The 12,890-nt window shown below is 38.3% G+C and overlaps 1 protein-coding gene across 1 annotated transcript in view; it reads left to right on the forward strand.

Moving 5' to 3' along the window:
* EPHA8 (EPH receptor A8) overlaps positions 1-12,890 on the forward strand; it is a 2,987,396-nt gene that overhangs the window by 1,994,572 nt on the left and 979,934 nt on the right. The window contains exon 5 of the mRNA XM_044061766.1: positions 8,065-8,427. Within this exon, the coding sequence (XP_043917701.1) occupies positions 8,065-8,427 (363 nt within the window). The remainder of the gene's footprint in view (positions 1-8,064; positions 8,428-12,890) is intronic.

Consider the following 12,890-nt stretch of genomic DNA (forward strand, 5'->3'; position numbering starts at 1 on the left):
GACAGCTCACATTGTTGTGTGTATTAACATAACTACCCCTTTCGTAGCACTCTAAACATTTCTATTGTATAATTTAACATCTCAATTCCTTTTTGTACTTCACACCTTGATTTCTGTTATTTCTGACAAGCTCCATCACTTTCTGCTGTGGTAGAGACAAAGTCAATACATGACTGTGTAGAGTTGGTAGTATGATCAGCAGAGGTTTGAATCTGGTAAAATCTGTCTGTCAGATAACTGTCAAACAGGAGTGGCTTAGGCAAAGAAAGGAGATATGGACACATGTTCAAGGTCTCTCACTCTGAGTTAGGAAATACATACCCATTACAATTGAAGACTGATGTAGTCCCTTCAAGGGTGTTCTACATGATGCAACCATTGGCATATTTCTGTGGCATCAGTGATTGATACACATCTCTTTCTCTCTGTGATCTGCCCTGGCATGTTTTCAAGTCTGGCAAGATGCAAATGCTGAGTTTGATGGTCACTGCTCATAGACATTACCTATTTTCCAAATAATAATGCTCTTTATTAATTGTCCTCATACACAAATTAATGTATTATTCCAATTCTTTTTTTCACATTCTAGAGCTTTATAGGACATGAGGGCTTATACAGCATTTTTTGTGGCATGGTGTGAAATCGTTAAAAAGTATGATTGGGTCTGTTATGAGACTTTCCTCTGTATTTGTGTTGTTTAGTTGACATCTTCGTTGTAATATCTTGTGAGCATGCCCAGTATAATGATGCAGTAAAATTGCAACGTCTAGCAAAGAAACCTTTAATTACTAAATGTCATGTGATATCTGTTGCCATTTTTTGTTCTTGGTCAGGACTTAAGTGAATTATCCTCTATAATGTTGGCTTTGTTAGCATCTGTACAGTGCAATTACTGACGTACTTACCATTAGCATACCATTAGTGTTGTTTTCTAAATACACATAAGGCAATTTTAGGGTAACCATTTCAAATGTCAGGAGCTAATAGACTAAGTCCTGAAATATGGACACCAAATGGCTGAAGGAATGGCCTTACATATATCAAGTCCAAGATGCCATTTTTCAGAATATTCTCTCTTCTCCAAGGTATGGTGATCTTGGATTTGGTATATATAAGGCTGGTGGGTGCTAGGCTAGCCTTCCAATTGTGGTAGTGTGGGGGGGGGGGGCTAAGAACTATAAAGGAGGACAACAATTTTCGAGATTTACTCTTCTCCTGTGTTTTCAGTCTTTTTTTTTTTCCAGCTTGTCAGGACTTGGCATTTTGAGTGCTGTCATTTCAATAGGGAGCCCAATGTCAGCCACATTATTCTTTAACCTGCATGTGTGTTCTAACATTAGTCACATGGATATAATGTTTTGCTTTTAATCAATCCAACAGTAAATATTACAATGACAGTGTAGTTCGATACATCTACCACACATGTCCAGCTAGGCATTCTCAATATAATCATGTGAAGGACACTCATATTACTGCTCATGCCACAAAGCATGTATAGTGGCAACACAATTAGGTTTTATGAGTGTTACTGATGTCATATGTTTAAATGTACAATCATTTTTCTATTATTAAAAGTGACAACAAATACAACAGAAATGTCCCTTTCTGTGTTGCATGACCCAACAACTGTAGGTTTCATTTATTTCTGCTTATATATCATGAATTTGAGTATCTGGCATACTGTCATTTACAGCAGACATATTCTGTACACACATCTGATATGCAACAATTGTAGTATTTGCAAATATATGCTAATGTATCTCCTGACTTGCTAAGTGTTGTCTGAGTGGTCAGGAAATCCTTCTACATGGCTCATCTCATCACAAAAGGATTCTCATCCAGAAAAAAAGAGGTCATTGTTCCCCTCTACTCATCACTCATTAGACCCATTATAGAGTACAACGCCCCTTTTGGTATGTACCTCACAAGACATCTACAACAACTGGAAAGACCACAGAAATACCTCACAAAGAGGATTACTGGCCTCAAACAGATGCCCTATGCAGACCGTCTCAAAAAACTACAGCTTTACTCCATCGCATATCACCTACTCAGGGGTGATCTCTGCCTAACATACAAAGCTATGTCAAACCTAGAGCTGTTGGACATGCTCCACTTAAAGAAATCCCAATTCCTCCGAGCTACATGCTCTAGGGACCTAAACCTTGTCACCACAATAAACAGAACATGCTGGAGGGATAGATTCCTGTCCCAGAGACTTCCCATACTCTGGAACAGACTACCTATCTATGTCAAACAGAGCTCCTCATTAGCACTCTTCAAGAAAAATCTTGATGATTGGATGGGAAATGGGAAATTCACCCCGGGGATCACTTCTGTGGCTCTGCTCAACAGGGGCACAGGAAAATAATTTTCTTGAGTGGTGAAAGCCAGGGTACATTTTTTGGCTAGGCTTGTATGGGCCCTAGGGCTGATAGCCTAGTACCAGCCTATGAACTTATGAACCTATGAATTAGCATTTGATCCACATGTACCATCTTTATTCCCCTTTGTTACCCTGTTATTTGTGCCCCTCTTACATCATTTGGCACCATTTGCATTTTTAAGTATATTGGTCAATACAGTGAAAAGTATTATTTTTTACTACATCTATATGAATAACTGTTTCTGACCAATACATTCTTTGTACAATAATAAAATCTTATCTAAATACAGTTCCCTGTTTAGCTTCCTCTGCTTCTTGTTTGTGCACTAATCCCTATATTTGAGTAAAATGTCCACACTTACCTTCACCTGCATTTTTAGCTTTTTATTAAACATGACCTTCTATTGTCTTATACTATCCACATGTGCTTGCTCACCAGGTTTATCTGCAGGCAACACCATATGTTTACATTGGGATCTTGAGCATCTATGCACCTTTTTCTGGACAGGAATACTTGCGATGGCCATAAACAGATGTTGCTAGAGATGTAAGCTTCTGAAGCAGCTTGTATATTTGACAAGCAATGCTGCTAATCTCACTAACATGCTTACATCTTACAAGCTTAGTGCAAAGTGTACATGCTTGTTAATGAATTCCAGTCTTACTCTTTTTTGTTGTAATGGTGTATACATGTCTGCTGCTGCCAAATGTGCACACAATTCTCACAATTTTGACATTTAGCTGGAACATTTCTTGCTTCTAAAATCATTCTTGTTATATCAGAAACATTCTGAATTTTCTGTAATATTCTGATATTCAAACAAAATGCAAGTCTGTCATCCACTATTAGTAAAATTCAGGGGAACCAGTTAACATGTTTCATTTCCATTCATTCAAACACGATCCCTTCTCCCGTCTACTCGTATACCCATTTTCTAAAATGTTTTTCATAGTGAGGGTTACACTGATTGGAAGATGTGTGCGGTACATCAGACGTCCCTGTCCCCAGTATCATCAGCTCACACTGTTGCATCTTCAGGCTTTACCAGAAAAGTTGAGATATACCCACCTTCCAACATGTCCTGGATTTACCTAGGGGCTTAACCCAGTCTACCTGCCTCTCTGGTATAATTCGTCTGGAATTTGCACAGAGAGCAGTCACTATCTACTGAGGCCACCTCAGGTGACTCCTCTGAAACTCAGTAAGCCGCAGATGATACTCTGATATTCTTCCGGAAGGCAATACTTCTTATCATGTAGCCTGAACTGGCGTACCCTGCATATGAGCTTAATTCTTCATGCTTGTATTTATAATATCAGTTTTTACTACCAAAACCTTTTGATCATTGATTAAGATGGGGAAAGAGGGTAATTGGTAAACACAGCTTTAGTCTAAATCTCATTTCTCATTTTTACCACTATATTCTACTACAACACATGGTTTACTTCCATCATGCCAGTGATCAAATCCCATCTGCCATGACAGGTGGAAAATATCCCACAATAGTTAAGCTCTTTCACTTGAGTAGCTGCTTCTTCTTCATCTGCAGACAGCAATCCCTCATTTCTAGGATACAATCACAACCTCAGATTTGGAGATGCTAGTTTTTATCCCAGCAGCTTCACATTTACAAGTCAGCTGCTATGAACATTTTGGAAGTCACAGTTACTTGAAGCTAATACATCATCTGAAAATAAAAAGGTACATGCATCATGCCACGAAATTAATCCTCTTCATATAGTCACTGGCTACATGTTGATATTCTGTCTATGAAAATCATAAGCAGAAAGTAAGGTGTGATACACAACTGGTGGAGTACAATGTCCATCTTGAATACACTCACCTTATTTCTCAATTTGCAAAGAAAACAAAAATCCAAGGACTGAATGGTACACAGAGTAGCATCCTTTGGTACTCAGCGTTGAAGTAATAACCCCAACAATACAAATCTGGGCTATATGGCTATATTACTTCTTGTGTTCTGCAAAAAATGGTGGATAGTATGGCCAAATTATTATGACTCTTCAATATTTGCTAAAGAACAAATGGTTGATCCATTGTTGCATCAGCAGGGCAGAATCAATGTCAATCCTCCTACATCATAAGCTTTGCTACTAGATTATCTCTCTTTTCCAGCATTTTGGTGAAGAATGAGTAAGATCCCCTTACTATTGTTACACATTACACCAGCTACATGTTTTACACTTAAGTTGGCGTATTTTTTCCTTACTTAAGGGCAAGAGCCAAACCATTGATTTCATGGCCTGAACAAGATTTCTGTGACCATATTTGATCCCTAGTAAGGGCAATAGCATTCCCATCACATTTGTTTCCCTGGAGGTGAAAGTCAGGAGTTTACAAATGGATAGTCCAGTAATCATGAACACTTACCAAACAAATAACTAGCATTTCTCCATAATGGGCAATGTTTCTTGTAGATACTGTGCCACTAAAGATGTCAAATGTGCCCTTCTGCATGTGTGCACAAAACTCCATGAATTGCATGAGTACATAGATGCTCCTATAATTTCTCAACACTTCTGATGGGGTTAGCAGAACAGTGGTCCATGCAGCCATCCTCATCCAAGATGGGCGAATCGGTATCAGCTGCTCACTATTACCCAAACCCGCCCCTGACCTTTCACCAGATGAGCCTTTAATCCAGCTGAAGTTGACAGGTCATATGTAGGGCTTTATCTCTTTTTAAAAAAGCACTACCCTCAAGGTTATCATTCTAGTGGTACCATCACCACACACCACTTAAAAACATGCTAACAACTGCCAACCTACATCCAGTAGCTTCAGTATTTCCATCCAGACCTACAACATTGCCACAGTGGAACTGTTTAATCACCGCAGTAACCACATCCAGAAAATTAACGCAGTGCCACCAGTTGCAACTTTCCCTGCCTTATCAATATCTATGGATGCTGTACTTTCTCAGAGTCTTATTTTGACCTTAAACCTTTATCCACATTTAGGTTAAAAATTCTCCTGCCTTGTGGAAACTATCTTGGGAAATGTCCTATCTCCTCTCGTGAATTACTGTATGGGTTGTCAAAACCTTTTTCTCAGTGTCTGAAAGTCTGAACATCATTCTCCATGGCCTCACAAAACAAATACCATTCCACGGTCTCCTTTTCTTGGCCTAGTGCAGCAGCTGCTGTCTTCTAAAACTATTAATACTTGACTATGGAGTCCATTCTGGTTGAATTACATAGGTGGACTCTCTATCTTGACATCTTCCTTTCTTCCACACCTCTCAACCTTAATCTCAAAAAACATGGACAAAAACAAACAATAATGTGGGACAAAGGCACAAAAAATCCTGGACATATTTTAAATATTTCTTTTACATGCTCAGAATGCTGCTAGAATACTAGGTTTTGCATTAGATTGCATTTTCTGAAGACTATGAAGTCTGAAATTCAAATACCTGTTGAAAAGTTATTTAAAATGAATGAATGAATGTCACCGACAGTCTTGTCTTATCTTACTGAAGCTGCCAACTGCAGCTCTGTGTTAGTGCCTAATGCATTTTTAGTGCCTTGTAGAAATGTAAAATCTGTTTAGTGCAGATAAACTTTGCAGACTATTAACCTTTTAAACTTCCACACAGTATTATAAAGTAACTGCCTATATAACAGACGAAATGGACAACAATAATATATATTTTGCAGGGTTTACTGTCTTCAAGTTTCTTCTCAATACAACATGAATGATCTCCAGTGTGCAGATCTAAGCAGATCTCCCTAGAAATCAGATTACATCTCACATATATAAATTCTTATGAAAGTAGTCTTTTGGGAACTCTCAAAGTCATTACTTTGGTATTTTCTGATGTCATACAGTCTGTTTAGAGAGTCTTTCCTGTTTGAGCATGCAGTCTTTTGATGATGTCATGCAGTCTGTTCATAAACTCCTTTTCTTGTTTCAAGTTGAACTATGTGACAGTTCAGTTTGCCTCCAACTCAGTTTCTTTCTCGCATCTGGGTCCTTATCTGTAATTCTTGAAGCTTGCATTAAACACTAAACATTTAACTCATTCTTATCAGCATTTTCTCAAGTTGCACCAGCATGTGACATAAACATGAATGCACTTTATTTATTTATTAATTTAAAATTTTACTTGCTTCTCAGCTAAGAACAGTTTAACCCTTTTTTTAGCAAACAGAAATGTATGCATCTAACTGACTATATTATTCCTACATGTATTATAGCAACAGAAGCGTATATGCATTTAACTAGCAAACAGAAATACATGCATTTATGTGTGTAGACTTTCAGCTTTTCCCGGTTAGGGGTCGCCACAGCGGAACTCCGGTCTGCTCATGATTGGCAGTGGATTTTTACATTGCTGAGTTGCCAGCCTGACACCCAAACTTCACCGAAGGCACGCCCATTCACTCTCGCACCTACCTGCATGTCTTTAACATCACTTGACCATGGGGAGGACATGCAGACTCCACACAGAAGGCACTCCAGCCGAGAATCGAACGGGAGAACTTCTTGCTGTGAGGCGACAACGCTAACCGCTGCACCACTGCGGCTTCAAATACATGCATTTATAAAGGTCTAAATATATTTATCTAACTCCTGTCATTATTTAATGATTTCAGTTCTCTACAATCTATCAGAAAGCCATACGTTTTATGAGGAACAGATCAAAAACATAAGGTAGAAATCGTGAATGTTCTGTGAGATGAGAGATATTTGAAAATAATGTTTCTCTCAGTATCTATTTACAATACATGAGATAACTAATAAGAACATCTCTCCATTCACAAAGATGATGTAGAAGAGCTTGCTGTCAGGCATGCAAACTATGAATTGCTGCGGTATAAAGACAGTTAAAGGAAAATGTCCACCTTAATGTATCTTTGTTTTCAGAGCTATTTTAATGCCTCAGAATCACTCCAAGTGCTTCTTTTACAATTTTGATGTGTTTCTCTCAAAATGGCAGAGGATGGGGATTGCCTTGGTAATGTGATCTTGTTTTCTTGCTTTCATCCCTTCATCCCAGAATACATTTCAAGTCCTCTTTATATGAGTCATGCTAGACATAAGGAAGTGGTGTTGTCTTCTCATGCCCTTAAGAAAGAATGGCAGGACTGTGACTGTCATCTAAAAACCTAAGGACTGACTTAAACTATAGGATAGGGTAGAATTTTCCTTTAAATATTGCAAGCTGGTAACGCTGCAGGCAATCAAAAGCAGAACTGAGTCAAGGGAAGCATCTCTTAAGCATGTAAATGGCATGCGAATTATTGGTTACAGTGACAGGAAAATCAGACACGTTATTTAACTTGAAAACTGAAAAAAAGAGCACAAATTCCATATTAAGCAATGTGTAGAAAAGAAGTTATGTACTGGTCATATAAGCAGGTTATAGAACTAGAACAGAAAAACAAATATATCTTTTAATTGAATAAGACATGCCATATGCAAGTTAATGTATGGATCACACATTCATGAAATTGCACGTTTTTTGAGGGTGAATACTATGTCTTCATATATGTATGTTAAACAGATGAGAACTCAATAAAATTACAAGACACTAAAGATTACAATCAGTTAAGAGACTGGGGAGTAACTGAATAGGTTTTACTAACTGCATAAAGTATGCTTATAGTATGTTTTATCTCATTTCAATAATGTGTCATTTAATCTTCAACAGGACCACCTTCTGCTCCAGAAAATGTCATATCCAGCGTAAATGGCACCATGGTCATCTTGGAGTGGAACCAGCCAACTGACACTGGAGGTCGTTCTGACATCATGTATAATGTGATATGCAGAAGATGTGACTGGGATTCGGGTCAGTGTGAGACATGTGGAAATAGTGTGGCAGGTAGCAACAGCAATTCTGGAATCCGCTTTATTCCCCAGAGGATTAATCTAATGCAACCAGTGGTGAAGGTGTTAAATCTGCTGGCACATACAAACTATACCTTTTGGATTGAAGCAGTAAATGGTGTGTCTGATCTCAGCCTGGAGCCACGACGATCTGTCTCTGTGAACATCACCACAAATCAGGCAGGTAGGAGTGAGCCTGTGTACCACAATAGAGAGGTCACCAGGCATCGAGTTTGGGATAGTTGGGGAAGGGATTTTTATGAAAAAATGTGAAGTTACATATTGCAGTAAGTTATTCCTGTAGTGCAGTTTGCATTATCACAATTTCTGCAATACTCATGTGTAGAAAGCAGGTAGTAATAGACATCTGTTTGCAAAAATATTTACCAGAGTCTACTGCTGCATGCTACAATTGTTTTGTTGCATATATCTAATGGTTTGCTTGTTTGATGCATACCTTGAAGTCACCCAAAGTTGATTGTTAATCATTCTTATATTTCCTATTCATAGTAACATTTTTTTATTACACAGTTCATATTGTATTTTGGACAGATGTGCTAATACATCCTAACTTTCATCATATAAGAGGCACCTGAGAACACAGCCATAGCTAGTTTTAGGCACCACTGAACCCTGCAGTTGCTGAGGATCCCGATGGTTCTAGGGGCCCATAATCACAGCAAGTTATCTTATTTAGATATTTTGTTACATCTTTGTCAAACCAGCAAAAGTTGGCACAGGAATCTTATTTTCAGATTCGCACAACTTCTTCTTTAAAAATTCAGTGATATCGTTGGTTGTAGGATTCCTAATTTCATTAAATGTTTTACTACTGACACAGTGTCCATGACGTAGTTAATTCCTGGTGAAGGGGATTCTCTCCAATACCACTAATATCATAGCCAACTTTAGGCAATGACAATACTCACATCTGCAGGGGAACTCAGTCATTCTTGACTGTGAGAAGTAGGGGTTATTGCTTATGGGGGGTGAAGAGTTTAAATAAAAAAGTGAATTAATTTGCCAGTTGTGCACTTTATCCTAAGCAGGGTTCTGATATGACCCTGTCAGGATAAAGCTGTTAATTAGCAAATAAACAATAGAAAAGTAAGTGCTAGAGATAAGCAGCCCGGAGTGACTGATGTCAATGCTTACCTGGTATTTTAAACAGAGCAAATTCTTCCAATCTTCAGGCAGTTTTTCTCTTTCAGGGAGATGTATAACTACTGGCAGGACACCTGATACTATAACTGTCAACTTATTTGTCAAGAATTAAGGGCAAACTCAAAAATAATAGTAGAATAAAGGCTCAAATCACAAACACATTTTAAATATTACTGTAGTTCACTTGAAAAGTTAATGGAATAACACATTTTCCATCAATATGCAATTTTTGGGCAAATAAAAGTATGAAACTGTAATATCTGGTATTACTGGCTGCCAGTAAATGACTTACCAGTAAATCAAATGATTTTCATGAGGGAGAGGGCAAAAGTATGAAAAAATCAGGGACAGTCTGTGAAATCAGAGACGGTGACAGGCATTCATTACTCCTGATAACTGCTAAACAGCAGTCACTGATCAGGTGTGGCAGTACTACTGCTGGGCAATGTATTTCAATTTGTTGAAATCAGGGTAGTGGATGGGGGGGGGGGTGCAGTCCAGTAGTAACAAACTGGCTGTAATTTCTTTCATTTTCTATAATGAACATTAATGGCACTGCCATTATGCTTGGGGGGGCATTGTTGACATGTATTTATTTATTTATTGGCATTTGTTGACCGGGAAAGTCCACTGGGCAGAAAACCCATTTTCAGTGGAGGCCCAGAGAGAAAAGCTCCACAGTTAAAATAAACAACAAAAAGTAAAAATATTATACAGTTAAATTACAGATCTGGGGAGAAAGGCTCCATAGTTAAAACAAACCAATATTACAGAAACAACATAATTGCAAACGGATGTTATACAAATTAATATACAAGCACCATATCGCAGGTAAACTATATAGAAAAAGTAGGCACATAGTAATGGACAAATAATAAAGTATTTCCAGTCAATGGAGTAGATTGAAATCAGAGGTGTTAGAAGGCAAGATTCTTGGTAAAATAAGTTATGGGATTAAGGAAGCTTACATTGTATTTCACATGTACAGCTTGGATTTTGTAAAAAGTAAGTTTTTAGAGCAGCTTTAAAGGGCTGCAGGGCGTCTAGTTGGGTAATGGAGGAGGGGAGGGTATTCCATAGTTTGGATATGTTGTAGGAATATAGGCATTGTCCTGCTCTCTTGTTGGGTTTAACTATGCTTAGAAATGTTCTCTCTCAAGAGTGGAGTACTCAAGTAGGGGTATATGTGTGTAAGATGGATTAGAGAGAGGGGCAGCTATCAGGTTGGAAAATTAATTTATGGGCAATAGTTAGTTAAGTAAACAGGAGAAAGTGGTGAAACTCTAGCCAGGGCAGGTTTTAGAGGGTGCTGCAGTGGCGTGAGCAGTTAGACAAGTTAGATGCGAATTTTGCTATATTATAGTAGCATTTTTGTAGCTTAGTACTGAGGAATGTATGGAGGTTGGTGAAAATGGGGCTTCCATACATCAGGGATGGAATAAGCAAAGTGTTAGCTAATTTGATCCTAGTTTATCAAGGTAGAGTTTGTGTTGGTATAATTTGCCCTGTTTGAAGTGGGTTTCCTTTACTGTGTTAAGTATGTGTTGTTCAAAGGAGAGTTTATTGTCGATAGTAATTCCCAGAAGTTTTGCGAATTGTACCTGTTCCATTTTAATTTTGTTATGGGAGAGAATTTTGAATTTTGTATCTGGAGGTTTGATGGGAAACCCCCGATGGTGGTTCTGCAGTATCATTGTCGTGTCACAGTAAGACGCTGTCCAGTTCGATTCTCAGCTAGAGCGTCTTCTGCGTGGAGACATGTGTGAATGGGCGTACCTTCGTTGAAGGTTGTGCATCAGGCCTGGTAAGCCGGTACGTAAAAATCAACTGCCAATCATTAGCGGACCGGAGTTCCGCTGTGGCGACCCCTAACCAGGAAAAGCCGAAAGACACAAACAAACTAACAGTTTAGTTTTTGGGGTTAAGCATTAACTGAGAGTCATTCAGACAGGTTTCTATATTGGAGAAGGCATCTTGGGTGATTTTCTGGAGGTTATTGAAATTATTGGAGGATGAGATGATAGTTGAATCATCTGCATATGGAATGAAGACAGCAACATATTGTCCAATAATTTCCTTGATTTACCATTACAAGCATAGTGCTTACACATGATTGGTGGGTGGCTTGGCAGGAAGATGTGTGTGAAAGTAGTTACTCATCACCACTGTAGCATGATGAATAACATTGTCATTTCACAGTGCTTTGCTCTGCTTCAGTTCTTGGCTATGGTTTATTCTATATTTAGTCCGCAGCATGTGTGTGTGTGTGTTTGTGTGACTGTCTATTTACTTTTGCCCTGTTCCTCTTAAATAAATGTTGATTTGCTGGTAAGTAATTCTGGGTAAATGATAGTCAATAATACCAGACGTTAGGGTTTCTTATTGTCTAAAAAATGCATGTCATTGCAAAATGTGTTCTTCTATTAATTTTTAAGTGAATTACAGTCATTGCTGTGGTTTTCACCTGCATGCAAAGACATGAAGTAGGAAATTGGTATTCTTCCAGTTTCTTTGAATGTGATATGCACTGTGGTGTGCATGTATGTGTTTGTGTAGGTGACAGTGTGTGTATATGTGTGTGTATGTGGATATATCTGTAAAAATCACTGATTTTTATTTATGCACAGAGTAATGCTGTGCACATATATAACTCTTCTCGGTAGTAGTAAAATGCAATTAACAAGTAACTGTCTTTCACAAATAAGGCATAAAGTAAAGGAACATTTACACCTTTAGAGCTTCTAGAGGTGTGATGGCCCCCACACTCCAGACTGTATAACTGGATTTTGACATGGAATTAGTGGTGGCCCTTGCCCTCAACAGTGCACATTCTAAAATCAGACCTACTCAAAGGTGTGGGCAGAAGGTTGTGTAGCTTGTGTGGGGGTGCTAGGAATAGTGTGGTCATCACTTCTTTAAATTCCATCACAATCAACACACAAAGGTGTGCACATAAAGTTACTATAGATTGTGTTGGAGCTGGACACTGTATTCATTCTTTTTTTGTCTTTTCACACAGACCTCAGAGATATGCTAACAAGATTAACATAGCTTTTGTAGGGGCATTATACTGTCCAGGAGCAATAAGTTGGCATACACTGCTGTGATCATTGTTTTTCACTTCTTCCACAATTACACATCAGGCACATATACAGGTAGTTGCCTTTGAGGGAGGTATGAGCACTAAGGAAGCATGTTATGTATATGTATGACAGCAATTACTTGAAGAGCATAACTGTACAATTTGAGCCTCTGCTTTCATCTCAATCTAACATGAGAGGGATGCAAAGACAATGACTGTCTTCTTTCTTTTCGAGGGGGGTAGTTAGAGAGGCATGCAGTATTCCTAGACAGGATGTATGTATCATCTCAAACATTTGTCTTGTTAGTTTATTGTAAGTTACAATATGAAGCTTTGAACATAAAGCCTTGGGCACAACATATGTCTTCCTTCAAAGAAAAAGTAAGACTAAACTTCTTACC

This window comes from Protopterus annectens, chromosome 2.part0 (genome assembly GCF_019279795.1).
Source record: "Protopterus annectens isolate FY-2018-M chromosome 2.part0, PAN1.0, whole genome shotgun sequence".
Taxonomy (NCBI): domain Eukaryota; kingdom Metazoa; phylum Chordata; order Ceratodontiformes; family Protopteridae; genus Protopterus; species Protopterus annectens.